The sequence below is a fragment of the Equus quagga genome, chromosome 13 (genome assembly GCF_021613505.1).
Source record: "Equus quagga isolate Etosha38 chromosome 13, UCLA_HA_Equagga_1.0, whole genome shotgun sequence".
Taxonomy (NCBI): domain Eukaryota; kingdom Metazoa; phylum Chordata; class Mammalia; order Perissodactyla; family Equidae; genus Equus; species Equus quagga.
The window spans coordinates 53,399,656-53,415,104 of NC_060279.1; the positions used below are offsets into that span (position 1 = coordinate 53,399,656).

Sequence of the window (15,449 nt, forward strand, 5' to 3'; positions counted from 1 at the left end):
GGACGGCCTCTCCGGGGTCTGCTTTGGAAAGGGCTGGCGCTGGGGCTGCAGCTGCTCTGCCTTCTCTGCGTTTCCCTCGACCCCACACCTGTTTCTCAGCCGGCACCTCACGCAAGCACCGGGGCGATAACAAGGGGCAGGACAGTTGTGGCCTCTGCCCCCTGGTACCCGAGTCAGGTGGGGAAGACAAGTAGGATGCTAGCTTAGCATATAAAAACAGCACACCCAGTTCAGTTTGAATTTCAGATAAACAAGGTTTTTAAGTATAAGTGTGTTCTAAACATTGCCTGGCACATACTTATACTAAAAACTATGCCTTGTTTATCTGAAATTCAAATTGAACAGGGCATCCTGTATTCCATCTGGCAACCCTGAAGACAGGCAGGGTCATCAGTGCTGAGATGGGGTAGCACGGGCCTGGGAGGAGCCCAGAAGAGGACCCTTCTGGCCTGGGGTATCAGGGAAAGCTTCCTGGAGGAGGCAAGGTCCGAGCCAAGAGGGAAAGGGAAAGTAGGAGTTTGCAGAGGGACCGGGGGTGGTGATGGGGCAGGGAGAGTGTTCAGGGCAGAGAGAACATTCTGTGCAAAGTCTGGGAGGCTGAGGGAGCAGGGGGGGTTGGAGAAACTGAAAGAAAGTGGGCATGATGGATTCCCCATGGAAGGTGGGCAGGATGGAGAGGTATGCGGCTGGGAGGGGGGCCAGCCAGGCAGGGCCTCAAACACGTATTAAAGAGCAACAGGCGGCCGCTGCAGGGTCCACGAGGGGTGTCATAATCCAGTTGGCATGTTTGAAGGCCCACTCTGGCTGCTGATCGGGGACTGGCTGGGGTGAGGGCGGGCAGGATGGGGGGATGGAGAGATGTCCATTTTATAGGTGAAAAAACAGAGGCTGGAGTGACTGGCCCACGGTCACGTTCACAACAGGGAGCCTGGGTTCCAACTGGGCAGACGGACTCTAAAGTTTATTCTCAGAATCTGCCGCCTCTCTGATGAGGAGCCAGGGGCTGCGGGCACAGAGGCTCCTAAATCTGCAGGTCTGTCTTAGCCAGTGCCCCCGATCGTCTGCCCTGCTGTCCACATGCCGTTTCCAGAGTGAGCGCTCCCCTCGCCTTCTCTCCGGGGAGGATGATTTTCATCTGGAATTTCAGGGAGTGGCCTGCTGGCCATTGTATGGGGGCGACAGGATCCTGCGGGCCTACAGCTGGGGCACTGGGCAGACATGGCAATGCCGCTGGGGGCAGGGCGGGCTGGTGCGGCCAGGCCCAGCAAGAGCCCGTTGCTAGGACACCAGCCAGCTTTCAAAGAACTCTGGCTGAATGAGACGTTTTCTTGCGCAAAAAGCTCCTTGAAAATGTCACAGGGCAGCTCTGGGGAGGCTGGGGCTTGGCAGGGCTTGGCAGGGCCGGCATGCTCAGCGGTGCCAGGAGGGATGCTGGAACCGGGCTCTGCCCCACCTCCCGCTGCCGCAAGAGCCTGCCCGGCCCGCCCGCCTGGCCCCTCACCCCCTCCCATTCTAACTCGTCTTGCTGCTGCCACTTGAACCTTCTGTTCATTCCTACCTCAGGGCCTTTGCACATGGTCTCCTGGCCTGTGGTTCTCTTTCACTGACTTCCCACATCACTTCTCAGCCGAGAGGTCATCCCCTCGGGGAGGCCTTCCCTGAGCGGGCTCACGTGGGGCCCCGCCTCCCTGCCCGCACCGTCCTTGTGGAGCTCTGGTCACTTCTGTATGTGTTGCTGTGCGTGTTGATCGTCTCCCTCCAGGGCTCAGCGCTCGGGGGCACTTGGTTGCTCAGTGTGTCCTGGCTCTTGGCTCACACGTGGTGTGCAGTACTTATCTGTCGACAGTGAATCTGGGGCCCAGCGGCCTGAGCAGACAGAGGTGTTGGTTCTCTGAGGATGGGGAGCTGGAAGGAGCTAGAAGGAGCGTGCCCGTCGGCTGCCTGTCCTTGGGACCTCAGTTTTCCCTGGCCCTGGGCGCTGTGAGCCCAGAGAGGATGCCTGCCCTGCCTGGTGGCCGAGGGACTCAGAAGCCTGTCCCTGAGGTGATGGCATGAAGGCTGGGACTGTCAAGTGAGCAGAGTTAGCCCGATGCAGAGAGGGACCGGGCAGAAGGAAGGGTTTGGACAAAGGTCTGGGGAGGGGAAGAGCACAGTTTATGACTCTCCCCACTTTACAGATGGGGAAACTGAGGTTCCGAGAGGATGGTCGCTCTGAGATCCCTTCAGCTCCCTCTGTGCCCCCCTCCTCTGCCCTGCCCCTGCCAGGGCCACAGGGAGTGGCCTCTTAATTAACTCACTGACCACAGGACAGGGTCGCCAGGTGGGATGAACGGGGCCACTGATTGTCAGAAGGCAGCAGGGAGCCCCAGGACAAAGACCTGTGGCTGGCCGGTCCCCAGGGACCCCTAATCGGCTTGGCGTGGCCTCCAGGAAGCTTGTCCTGTTTGCTGGCGTGTCTCGGGGAAACCAAGGCAGCAAGCGTGGGAGGGGGCTGGGCTGCCGTGGGCAACACGGCCCCTTGTGCCTCAGGTCCAGTCCTGGCTCTGTGGGCTCACTGTGGGACCTGGGTGTTCCCCGGCCCTTCTGAGCCACAGGTTTCCCACCTGTGAAATGGAGCTGCTGGAGCACAGGACCTGAGAGCCCTCGGGGTGGATGGGTGACCCCTATGGCCCACCCACTTGACCTCCAGGCCCTCCTGCAAAGGAAGAGGGCAAAGAGTGGGGAATGAAGAGATTGGGTGGCGGAGAAAGCCGAATATTAATCCATCCCTTTCAGGAGGGAGCTTCTCCCCCTTGGTCTCTAAAATCTCCTAAAATCTGATTTTGTGGGAAGTCATTGGCCCAAGGGAGGCCCGTTTCCCTGGCAACCATTTTCCTCTCTCAGTCCCCTCCGTACAAGCCCCCCTGTTCGTCTCTATAGAGGCTCATGAAGTTGCCATGGCAACAAGGACCTCCAGTCCCCACACCTGGAGCCCAGACTGGGGACAGGGTGAAGAGGCCCTTGGGCAGGGACAGGGCCCAAGAGGGACATCAGGGGACTGGCTTCAGGCCAGCTCTCAGCTGTGGGAGTAAAGAGCAAATGCGCATTCCCCAGAACAGCCAGGGGTCTTCGCCTCAGGCCAGCCGCCACTCACAGGACAGGGCGGACTCCCCTGCTCGAGCCCCTCCCCTCTTGGTCCAGCAGGGCTCTCCAAGGCTGGGAGTCCAACCCCTTTGGAGGCATGAGGAGCTCGGGTCTCAGGCCTGTTCTGCTGTGTGACCTTGGCACCTGGCTTCCCCTCTCTGGGCCTCATCTTGTTTACTGGCAAAATGGGGATGTTGGACTTGGTGGGATTTCCCAGCACCCCCACTGTGGTGTCTCCGAGCTGAAGAGCCTGTCTGGGATTGTTTGTGCCCAGACTGAAGCTCTCACCGGGCAGACGCTCCCTGAGACCTCTTCATTCTCCTAATTTAAAACCCGTGTGAGGGGAACACCTTCTGAGGTTCATGGGCTCATGGAAGGACAGCCCAGGAGGCAGCCGGATCCCAGTTCTAGCCCCAACTCTGCCCTTCAGTAAATGGAGACCATGGGAACATTCTCGTCTGTTTCATCATCTGAAAATGGGTAGTAACTGGCTTTTCCTCCCTGGGTCATTGTAGGAGTGAGGGGATGTCTGCAAAGCGCTGAGTGTGGGGTGTGGCATGCAGTGCGAAGGGGACTGGCTGGGGGTTTTGGCTGTGAGACCGCAGGGAGAGGGAGGAAGGGTGAGTGGGGGTCCTCCATCTGCGCTCTGGCCTCTCCTGAGCCCCCGCAGCCCTGAACGGTGTCTGGTTAAGGTCCCTCTGTGTTCCCAGATTGTTGTGGGCCCAGCGGCATCCGGGAGAGTGCGGGGCCAGCCTTTGATGCTCCCCCTGGGCTCGGGGCTGGGCCCCGGGGACCTGTGACAGCCCTCTCTGGCCCCATTCTGCTTCCTGACCCCCAGCCCAGCTCTAATTGGGCTGTCAGCCCACCCCCGGCTTGTCTCTCTGGCAGACGGGGGGTCTCTTCCCAGCGCTGTGCTTACTGTGAAGATGGGGGGAAGCCCTGGGGGCCCAAAGAGGTGGGACACTAACTGCAGCCCCCACCAGAGTGACAGTGGGTGACAGAGGGCATTCCAAGTGCTCCTTGAGCCCACCGCCCTCAGAGGCGTCTCTGTCCCACTGAGGGACTCTCCTAGTGGACCCCCCAGAAGAGACTGTGGGGCTGTGGAATGTTCTCTTTCCTCCATTGTGAAGTGAGGGTGGTTGGGCCTCCGTGTGGGTCAGAGCAGCCAGCTGTGGAAGCGAAAGCAGATGTGGGGGTCTGGAGAGCCTTGGCCTGGGAGTGGGGTCAGGCAGCAGAGGTGCTGTCAGAGGGAGCCTTGGCCTGGTGGGGCTGGGGCCTGGGCACAGTTTTGGGGCCGGGAGGCTGTGAGCTCAGCGTTTTCTCTGTGTTTCAGGTCTCCCATGAGTTTGCCATCAACTTCAACCCCACCAACCCCTTCTGCTCGGGTGAGTGTCAGGTCCACCTGCATGCGCCCTGGGTTCCTGCCAGGCCTGGCCATCTTCCTGGGGGGAAGAGGGGCGGAGTTCAGCTTTCCGTCCTTTTCTCCCATCCCCTCTCCCTCACACGTGCTCAGAGTGACAGATGGGGAAGAGCTGGAGGTTGGAGTCAGGCAGTCCTGGGTGCAAGGCAGCTGCTGCCCTTTCCCGGCAGTGTGACCTTGGAGAGATCACTGCACCTCTCTGGGCCTTTGCCTTCTCACCTCCCTCCGCCCTTGCTGGGAGGGCCTGGCCCTGCCACACCCTGCACCCTCTACCTTTGACAAGGAGCCTTGGCACCCAAAGACTGAGGGTTCTTGGGGGGTGAGGAGAGGAGGAAGGGGCAGGAAGTGAGCTTGGTGTCTGTGCTCACCCCTGGGCCTCCCAGAGTCAATTAAGAAACTATCGGAGGAGAAGGGGACCCAGGAGGGTGTGGAGGAGGGTGGTCCCTGTCGCCGTGACACCTTGCAGCCTAGGGTTTGGCTGAGTGTAGCACTGACCTTCCCTGGGCATCCCTGAAGCTGGGCCAGGTTTGTACTTGGAAAGGAAATGCATCAAGTTGCCAACTCGGGGACAATGCTGGGACTCAGAAGCCATGGGCATCTGTTGACCGGAAACATGGCCCTGCACTCCTGCTGGGTCTGTGGTTTGGAGCAGGTCACCAGAGACGTTCTGTCCAGGTTCTGGTGGGTTAACCTCCTCCCCAGCCAGAGGCGTCTGGACAGGGCCACAGGGCAGGGGACGTTCTTCGGCTCAGAGCAGCAGCTGTTCACAGAGCACCTACTGTGTGCAGGGGCTGTGCAAGCATGTCAGTACCCCCAACCCTGAGCAGAAGCCATAGCATGTCCAGAAGGACCTCCAGATGGCCTCCCATGCTCCAGAGCACCACTGCAGGCTTTGCCGCGCCCCTTCTCTGGGAAGAGCCCATGGGACCTACTCTGGCCAACAGGACAAGGGTATGGATTCTCGGTCCCACTGACAGACAGGGAAACGGGCTCGGAAAGATTAGACAGCTCGCCCCAGGTCCCACAGCTAAGAAGTGGCAAAGGCAGGATTCGAACTCAGGTCTGTCTGACTCCACATTCAGGGCTCTTTGCTTTATACCACCCTGGCCCTGCCTTCTGGGAGCTTCCAGTCTCACGGAGCCCGCAGTGGCCTCGGCAGGGGCCTTTGGGGTGAGCGTGAAACAGACGCTTGGTCAGCAGTCGGGATGAGAGTGGATGTGGCGCAGGGAGGACCGGGATGACCCAGACCCTTCTCCCCGAGGCAGGCGTGGACGGCATCGCCCAGGCGTACTCGGCTTGCCTGCCCCACATCCGCTTCTACGGTCCCACCAATTTCTCTCCCATCGTCAACCACGTGGCCCGGTTTGCGGCCCAGGCCACGCAGCAGCAGACGGCCACGGTGAGTAGACACCCACCGGCGTGGATGTGCAGGACAGGGCTGGCACTGCTGGGCCCTCCTGCCTGTCATGAGCCGTGGCCAGACTGAGTCCCATCCTCCCTACCCCACCTACCCCGGTGGGCCTGGCCAGCTGGGTATTCTGCCTTCCCATGTTCTAAAAGCCTAGATGCCTCTCTCTGGGCCTCAGTTTACCTGTAAAGATGGTAAGAGGGTTGGATCAAGCTCAGCGTGATTATCCTGGCTTCTTGGAGCACAGACTTGAGGCAGACGCAGCAGCTCTGTACATGCTTGGTGGGCAACAGGGCTGCAGTCAGTGGGTGGGGCCTGCCCAGGGCAGAGGGTACTCATTACTCCTGAGACGCATGGAAACTGGCGACCGTGGTCCCTGCAGCCCTAAAGCTGACCCTCTGGGCCACGTGGTTCCAATAGGACAGCCCCCATCTGACACTGAGGGCTGCAGAGCCGCCAGGCCCTGGCTGGGTGCTCAGTGGCGAGGCTGGAGCCTGGCCCACCTGAGGCTGCCACGGCTGCTGCGTGGCATCTGGAATATCTGGCAAACGGCTGTCCTGGGCATCTGTATCCCTGGTCCTCTCCCTGCCCCCCAGGCCAGGCCCAGTGCCAGTGTTGGAGTCACCAAAGGTCACCTTGCCCCCTCTCCTGCCCTCCACCAGCACCTGCCCTGACCTCACTCTGCCACGTGAGTTGGGGGTCTTCTCCCCCTGCCCCAAGGGCAGTGCCCCAAGTAGCACTTCCCAGGCCCCGTGCCCCGTCCCCTGCATCAGGCTCGAGCTGAGGCTGCGATCCCGGCCCCCAGCCCCAGGTGGTGCAACCTGGACTGCCACTGAGACAAGGGTCTGATTCCCATCCCCTGGGAGACCCCACAAGCCCCTGCCACTCCCCAGGCTTCCTCCTCTGCAAGGAAGGGGTTGCTGCATGAATGCCGAAGTCCCTTCTTGACTGTCCTTTCCACCCTGAATCCGAGATATCACCCCGAACCCGCCCGCTGCCCCGTTGCCCCGGCCACCGCCGGCCCTCACTGGACTGCGCAGCCACTCTCACTGCTCTTGCCCTGCTGCCCGTTCTCCTCCCCGGCCTCTCCCTCCTCAGCGACCTCCTCTCCTTACCCCACGCCTTCCTTCACTGACAACCATTCCAGACCATTCTGCCACCCACCTCCCTCCTGTCCCTCAGACGTGCCAAGCTTGCCCCCGCTAAGCCTGTGACCTGCCGTCTCCTCTGCCTGGAGAGTCTTCCTTCGACTCTCTGCCTGGCTGGCTCTGTCCCCTTCCTCAGTGTCCCCTCGAATGCCAGCCCCAGCGGCCTTCCTTGACCACCCATCTGAAGTCAATGCCCCGGCCTTCTCTGTGTATTCCCGTCTTGACTCTGACGATGGCGGCCACATCTCCTTCACATCCACGTGTCTCCTCTGTTTTGTCTCCCCCGTTGCACTCTCGGCCCTGGGGCCGGGCTGTCACCCCTGCTGGCCTGCACTGGGCCCTCGTCGTGCTCTAGGAATGGATGGATTTAAGTTGGCCCTGCTGTGGGCCGTGCGCTGTGCAAGGCTCAGGAGGCGGAGGAGGGGCTCAGCTAGGGCCTCTCCCAAAGGGAAAGGGACCTGCTCCCATTGGGACCACCCAGAGGAGGGAGGCTCCCACCTGGTCACGAGGCAGGTGGAGGTGGGCTTCCCGGAGGGGGCGGCAAAGATGGAAGGGGGGGTCATGAGAGGGAGAGAAGAGGACAGCAGGGCTGGCCTGGGGAGGGCAGGACAGCAGGACATGGTCTGGTGTTCGGGAGGCCGCAGAGGAGGGTCTGTGAGGAGGGGGTCCTGGGGCCAGAGTTTAAATGCTGCCCCCGTCCCTTCCTTACTGTGTGATGTGGGTAAATCACTTAACTTCTCTGAACCCGTTTCCTTGTTTGTCCAATGGGAATACTAATAGGCCCTACTTGGAGGAGGTGGCGTTAGGATGAGATGAGCTAACGCAACACCTGGCACCCAGAGAGACCTGAAGCCCAAGAGAGGACCGTGGCACAGGTTCTGGGACGAGCCCCTGGCAGAGGGGACGCAGGCACCAGGGACCAGGGACCAGCAGAGGGGGCACCCAGTGTGCGGTCGAAAGGAAGGCAGGCGGTGGTCTCTACTGCGGGGAGCGCCATCCCCTCTGGGCCAGCCTGGTCGTGGCGCTGCGCTGCGGGCCTGAGACAAGCCACCTTCTGGGCTGAGGCCTTTATCAAATAGAAGCAGTAAAGCCTCAGGGGCTGGGAGGGTCCGGGCCACCAGAGTGGGACAGCCACCGGACAGGCCTGTGAGTGGCTTCTTTTTAATTCCTGGGGGCGGGGCCAGGGCTGGTAGGAGAGGGCGGAGGAGAGGCAGCCCTTCAGCCTGCACCCCATTTGGATCCCATGGGCAGCCAGGCCATTGTCCCGCCCAGTCTGGTCTGGGCCTGAGCCAGCTTTCAAAGGGATGGAGACAAGGCCTGCATTCTTGTGGAGGGCAGGGAATGGGCAGGCTCAGGAATGAAGCCCCGTGGGGCAGGGCTCTCTCACCTGCTGGTCGGGCAGGACTGGGCAGGAGATGGGGTGTGGGGGAGAAGGGGGCTTTGCATGCTGGATCCTGGTCTGCAGGGGGCTTGACCCCAGGGGAGGCCAGGAAGGGTGTCTGAGCTCTGGGGAACAACTGCTGAGGGCCCCCCAGAGGGGAGAACTTGGCGCTTCCTGTGACCAGTCCTCATCCTTTCCACACCCCGGCCACTTGTCATGGCCTGGTCCTCCCAACCTGGTGAGGTGGGCTCCTCCTGGCTCCCCTCCTTCAGGAAGCATTGTCACCCACCCCAGCTGTGTGACCTTGGGCCATCTGCAAGCATCTCTGGGCTGCAGGAGCAGGGCTAGGCAGTCTCTATTGGCCCCTCCCACTCTGATGTCCAAGAAGACACAGCCGCTTCTCCACCTGCTGCCTCTCTTTACTCCATGCCACCTCTCACTGTGCACCGAAGGTGGAGCTGCCCGGTGGTGCAACCTCAAGCTCCCGAGGCCCATCAACCTGGTTCAAACCCTGGCTCCCCGACTTCTTGGCTGCATGGCCCAAGGCAGGTTGCTTAAGCTCTTTGAATCTCAGTCTCCTCACCTGTACAATAGGCATGATGGAACAGTAGCTGCCTCAAGGAACGTTGTGAGGATTCAACCAGATCAGCATGTAGATTGCTCCGCACAGTGCCTGGCGCACAGTAAGCACTCAATAAATGTGGGTGGCTGAATCTTCCAGGGACACCTCTTGGGCCAGCGTTTGGTGGCGCTGAGCACATTTAGGCCCAAGGCAAAAGGAGATAATATATGGATTAACTGGCGCTTTTGTGCAGCTGCTTTTGGGGGAACACTTGGTGTGGCTTCACCCTCCCTGTCTGGAGACACCTGCATGTGCGTCCACACCCATGTGCAGGAAATTGAGAGCGGGGGCGAGCATCTCTCCAGGCAGGCCCGCGCTCTCCAGTTCGTTCACACAGCACGTCTTTACCGAACGTATTCTCCGCAGCACTGGAGACCGGGATGCGCACAGTATGCCTCTGCCCTCTCAGAGCCCGCAGCCCAGGGGGAGCCAGGCCGGAAATGGCAGCTGTGACGCCACGCAATTAAACCAGGCTGAGACTCGGAGGATGCTTAAGAGTTAGTCTCGTGAAGTGTATGCGTGCACATGCATGAGTGTATGTGGGTGTGCGTGGAGTGTCCCAGGCAGAGGGAACCGCATATCCAAGGCCTGGAGGCATGGCGTGTGGGCGTAACTGGAGGAAGGAGTGTGGTGTCAGAGGGGCGTGGGGTAGATGAGGTTGAAAAGGTAGGCCGGCTCCCACAGGGCCCTGGAAGCCAGTGAGGAATCTGGCTTTTCTCTTGAGGGCAGTGGGGAGCCACTGAAGGACATTAAGAGGTTCCGGGGGGCCAGGGGACTCCCATCATGGGGCCTTCATCCTTCCCTCTGCTCTGGCCCACAAGACCTGGGCCTTGCTGTCTGTGGCCCACTCCTGGTTGGCCACCTAGGCGTCTGGTGTCCCAGTGGAGGGGAGCAGGGAAGCAGCCAGGACCCTGGGAATGTCCCCCACCCTCCAGCAGCCAGCTTCTCAGAAATAAGCCAGGGAGTGAGTGCAGCTTCCCCGACTCTGCCTGGAACTGCTGTGGTCAAGTCAGTTTCTGGTAAATTCAATCACACGTTAAATGCATTAGGGGAAGCAGCTACTTTCAGCCCTAGAAACCTGAAGAACCTCTGCCTACAGGCCAGAGATACTCCATCCTGGAAATGTGTTGGGAGTTTGGGTTTTTGCTTCCACCTGCCAGTGATTGGCTGCGTTTCTGGAGCATGGACAGGGCGTCAGGGCCTTGAGAAGCCGAGGAGGGTGCGAGGGCCGACCCAAGGAGTGCTCGGGGTGTGGGGGGAGACGGCGGTGTCCAGACGAGCCCTCCCTGAGGCGGGATTCTGGCAGTAGGAGCAGAGCTCAGGCTGGGGAGAGCCTCCACGTCTGCCTGGGACGGAGGAGCTCAGATGAGTGGAAGCTGTGGCTGGGAAGGGGGTGCCAGGCAGAAGGAAGTAAAGGGGGGAAGGTGTGGAGGTGGGAAGGCGTGGGGTGGGGTGGACCGGGACTGTGGGTGGGGACGGCAGACCCCCTCCCACCTCCTGCCTGATTCCACCCTTCAGTGTCCCTGTCCACAGCCCCTCCCACCTCCCCTCTAAACTGTCTTGGGGGGTGGGCCGTGGACCCCTGGGTTGTAACAGACCTTAGAGGCTCTTGGTCAACCTCGGCTCCACCCAGGATGGGCAGCTGCACTTCCACTGCCCAGGCTGCTGACCCGAGACTGGGCATGTGGCGGTGGGCATGTGCTGGCTGGCTGCACACAGGAGCAAGGGTTACTGTCCAGCACGATGGGTCTGGGCTGCCCTGCTGGACACTCAGGCCTTCCGACACTGGGTGCTGGGTGACAGGTTGTGGAAAGCGCCCGGCGCGGGGCCCCACTATTGGAGAGACAGCTGCAGGCCACGGATGCTGCGGGCGGTGAGGAGGACACTGTGGAAAGAGCCCCAACTTTGGAGTCAGCCGGGCTTGAGTTTGAATCTAGACTCTGCCATTCCTGGCTGTGAGGCCTTGAGCAGGCCACTGAGCCTCTCTCAGCCCGTCTCCTCATCTCTACAAGGAGAACCACAATGTGAGGGTGACAGGGAGCATCTGTCTGCTCACGGTCACTGTGTGTTATCAGGGACTTCCTTGCTCTGTCACTTGGTGCCCCCAGGCACTGCAGGCCCTGTCTGCTCCCACCTCCCTGGGGACGAAGGCGCCAAGGCTGGGAGGCAGGCCCAGGCGGGGCTCTCCACGTCTCCTAGTGTAGGCGCCTGGCTGACTGAAAGGAGAGAGCCAAGAGGGCTGTGAGGAGAGGGGAGACCGTCCCACCCACTGAGGGTGAGGCTGCTGACCACGCCAAGCGTCCTTTCCTTTCCTCATGCCAGGCATCTCTCAGTGCCTTCCTTCCTGCCAGCTTAGGTGTCTTGGACATACTGCCCTGGACTACTTCTGGTGGGATGGAAGTGGGGTTTGAGGACCACTTAGGGAAGGGGTGCTGGGACGATGCTGGGCTGTGGGGGGACGAGGGTCTGGATGGGCTTATGAGGCCCTCCCAACCCCAGGGATGGGGGCCTGGCGGCAGCAGCCCTCCAGTACAGGGATTCAGGCCGCCGTCTCCATAGCAACAGGTATCCCCAGCCAAGGGATTGGTCTCTTAAAGGCACAGTGCAGGCAGAGCTGGACTGCTGCTGCCCGGCGCTGGGGGTTAGGGTGGTGGAGTCCATGCCGCCATGAAGCTCACCTCATTGCTTTTGTCCACAGTTGTGCTTGGGGGACAGGCAGGAGAGCGAGGCATCCTAGGGGGCTTCACTTGTGTCCTCTGTGTGTTCCGCAGGGAGCAGATGGGTGAGATGGTAGCCAAGCGCTGACCTGGGGTCTGGCTTGGTCCTACCCTCCTTAGCTCCCTGACCTTGACTAGTCTGGGTCCCAAATTCTTCTCCCGAGAATCAGAAGGGTCAGACTAGAAGGCAAAAGCCCCAAACAGAGAATATGAGGCTACAAGAGCTTTTCTGGTTTTTTATGGGTGGGGAAAACTGAGTTCCTCAAAAAGCGGACACAGGATGCTAAGGACAGAGCTGAGGTGTAACTGAGGTCTCGGCCAGCTTCACATCCCGGGTCTCTGCCCACAGGATCGTCCAGGGAGCTCTCCTGAACTTCACTCCCTCACCCACCTTCGCAGTTTATACTACAGCCACCTATCGCCCACAGTAATTATTCAGTAGTTTTTTTCTTAATTTGATAAAGAAACTTTATAACCCACTGTGAGTGAAAAGTCACTTATCACTTGCTATAAATAGAAAGTAACAATAAAAATAAATACATCAAACTGTACAAGATATTTAAGCCTAGAGACTGTCGCCCCTGAACTCTGAGTGTCCTGCCCTCTCTCTTGAATAAGGACGGGTAGGGGATGTCAGAGAGGCGTAAAGACACCAGCACCAGACTCCCAGGAGGTGTGCAGAATGGAAGGACTGTGCAAACCAGGCCCCTTCCCGCCGGGACTCGAGGCTGCGTCTCGTGTGTGACCCCACGTCCACTCTCTACTGGCAGAATTCTACAGCCCCAGAAGCACTGGCCTAGCTGACCTGCTTAGCTCCTGCCAGGCCTCTCAGAGGCCATGCTCGCAGGGACAGTAGGGTCGCAGAGCAGGATGGCCAGCCTCCATGCACTGGGGGCAGAGGGGAGGCTGCTCCCGGGCTCCACTGGCCAGAATGCATCTCCCTCCCCAGCCGTGGCCTGACTGCACGGATGCAGCTGTCCATTAGCGCCACGGCCACGCGGCAGGCGTGTTCTCTTTTGAGAGGTGCAGCCACTCTCACTGTGCAGGGGAGGAAACTGAGGCACAGCGAGTTGCTCAGAGTCCCACAGTGTGGCGACTGGCAGAGCCCGGCCGAATGCAGGGCCCTCAGCCCCGAGCTGGGGTGTCTGAGATGGCAGATACGGTGGAGGACGAGCGCACTGGGTGCTTCGGGCTGCGACCAGGTCAGGGTGTAGATGGAGGAGAGGCTGGCGGGGGCCGAGGCAGTGGGGAAGGTGGCCGGGATTTGGCTACAGTTAGGGAAGAAGAGCCACCTTCCTCGCAGGAGCCAGAGGGTGTGGGCTGGGAGAGGGGGCGGGGAGAGGGGTGCTGTGCTGAGGCCCCGACTGCCTGGCCCCTGCAGCAGTACTTCATCCTGCTCATCATCACGGACGGCGTCATCAGCGACATGGAGGAGACGCGGCACGCCGTGGTGCAGGCCTCCAAGCTGCCCATGTCCATCATCATCGTGGGCGTGGGCAACGCTGACTTCGCGGCCATGGAATTCCTGGATGGGGACAGCCGCACGCTGCGCTCCTACACCGGGGAGGAGGCGGCCCGGGACATCGTGCAGTTCGTGCCCTTCCGAGAGTTCCGCAACGTGAGTGTGGGCCCAGGCAGGGGTGCGGGGCGGTAGGGGACCCCAGTGCCAGAGTTAATATCAAGGAGGGGAGTCTTGGGGTTGTCTGCCCAATCCTAGGCTCCTCTAGTCTCAGCAACATTGACTGTGTCCTTCCTGAGGGCCTACTATGTGCCCAGCACCCTGCCAGGCCCTGCCCCCAGACAAGGCTATATGACAGTGTGAGCGCTTGCTTCAGCATGCTGACGGAGCACAGGGGAGCGGGGCCCAGCCCAGGAAGTCCTGCCCTCCAACTCGGGGCCGGGCAGAAGTAGGCAAAGCATTCAGGGCAGACAGAGGGACAGTGCAAAGGCCCAGAGGTGAGAGGGGCCTTCCTGGCAATCACACCTAACCCAGCCTCCTCACTTCATGTTTTAGAATGGTCCCCCCTCCCTAAGGGCCACTGCAGGGGGGACTGGTGGCCTCACCTTGTTCCTGGAGGTGGCTCTGGTCCCATTTGCAGGTAACCCCCGGTCTGCCCACAGGAGGCTGGGATTGGCTTCTTAGTCGCTGCCCTGGCAGCTGGGCCCATAAGGAGCCCCAGAGGGAGCACAGTCTCTCAGATGCCACAACTGTACTGCCAGCCTAGGGCCTGACTCTTGTTTGACCAGAGGCACACTGTCACACTGTGTGGCCTTGGGCAAGCCCTTGACGTCTCTGGACCTCAGTCCCCTTGGCCATAAGGGCCTCTCCAAGTGCTGTGGCTCAGATCCTGGGAGCCAATCCCAGCAAGAACTGACCACTCTGTTTTGTACCCAGTGGTCCTCACATCTCTGCCCAGTACCCCCTGGGCTGGCCTGAGATAGTTCGGCTCCTTCTGCTGGAGCATTAGCTTCCTGAGGACAAATGCTGGGCGTTGGCCACCCATTCGTGCTGAGACTGACTGAGCCCCTCCCCGAGCCTGGCCTGTGGCTGGGCGTTCAGAACGAGACAGTCACGGCATTTATAGCAGCCAAGAAGGTGCTCAGGCCACGTCTGCCAGATGAGTAGGCTGTGCAGCTGGCCTCCCCCACCTCTTTCCCCGGAAACCCTCCCACAGACAAACGCATCCTAAGGCCTTACTCCCCGGCATCACAAGGGCTCAGGCTGAGTTACTAACACCCGGCATAAAGGCAGGCACAGGGCGTGGAGGGCTGGCGGGCACGGGCCAGGATGGGGGACGCTAGTTTTTGCCAGCCTGGTCCCTCTGCCCAGATCCTGTCCTCCAGGGACACCTTCTGTAGCAGCTCTCCAGGCCTGAGGCCCCTCACAACTTCCGTTCTGTAATCCTCACTCTTCCTCTTTTCCCCCTTTCCCCTCACCCTCGACCCTGCAGGCAGCAAAAGAGACCTTGGCCAAAGCAGTGCTGGCGGAGCTGCCCCAACAAGTCGTGCAGTATTTCAAGCATAAAAACCTGCCCCCCCCCCCCCCCGGGCCCGCCCGGGCGCCCCCCCCCCCCCCCCGCCCCCCTGGCAGCAGCACGCCAGCTGGGCACCCACCCCGGGATGCCCACCCCCCTGAACGCCGGCCCCCGGACGCCCACGCTCACCCTGCTTCCTTGTGCGTGGCCTTTTTTACCAATCCACATTTTTATTTTTTACAACCAGACCTCCACCCCCAGTCTCTCCCAGCCCAGCTGGGCTTCCTTTGTTCCAGTCACTGATGATGCTTCCAGGCCAAACTGGCTTCCTCTCCTCACCCCGCCACTCTTAAGTATTGAATGTACTTTGTATAATTTTAGTGGAATTATTGTTATTAAAGAGAATAAAATTTTTACAATCATAACTGGCTTCTTCCAAGTAACTGGCTGCAGACTCTGAAAGGAACGTGTCCCCGGGGCATCCTTTGTGTCGTAGACTGCACCTAACGCCTGCTGTTTTTTAATACTGTGACCATGTTCTCTATCTGTTACACTCAGGGTAATAAAGGAGTTTCAGATGTCCCTGTGTCAACTCCTTCCTCAGCCCAGACCCGATGGGCTCACTCATCTGGGAAAGGAAACAGGAAAACCACTT

The 15,449-nt window shown here is 60.2% G+C and overlaps 1 protein-coding gene across 2 annotated transcripts in view; it reads left to right on the plus strand.

The window, feature by feature from the left end:
- The window catches only part of CPNE2 (copine 2), a 33,776-nt gene extending 18,557 nt beyond the window's left edge, over positions 1–15,219 (plus strand). Inside the window, exons 13-16 of one of the 2 annotated variants that reach the window (XM_046682845.1) lie at positions 4,457–4,508; positions 5,809–5,942; positions 13,201–13,437; positions 14,771–15,219. In XM_046682845.1, coding sequence (XP_046538801.1) covers positions 4,457–4,508; positions 5,809–5,942; positions 13,201–13,437; positions 14,771–15,097 — 750 coding nt within the window. In that variant the 3' untranslated portion in view covers positions 15,098–15,219. Of the gene's footprint in view, positions 1–4,456; positions 4,509–5,808; positions 5,943–13,200; positions 13,438–13,833; positions 14,122–14,770 lie in introns of those variants that run through there. The other variant, XM_046682846.1, reaches the window with a different exon arrangement.
- Positions 15,220–15,449: the final 230 nt, after the last annotated feature.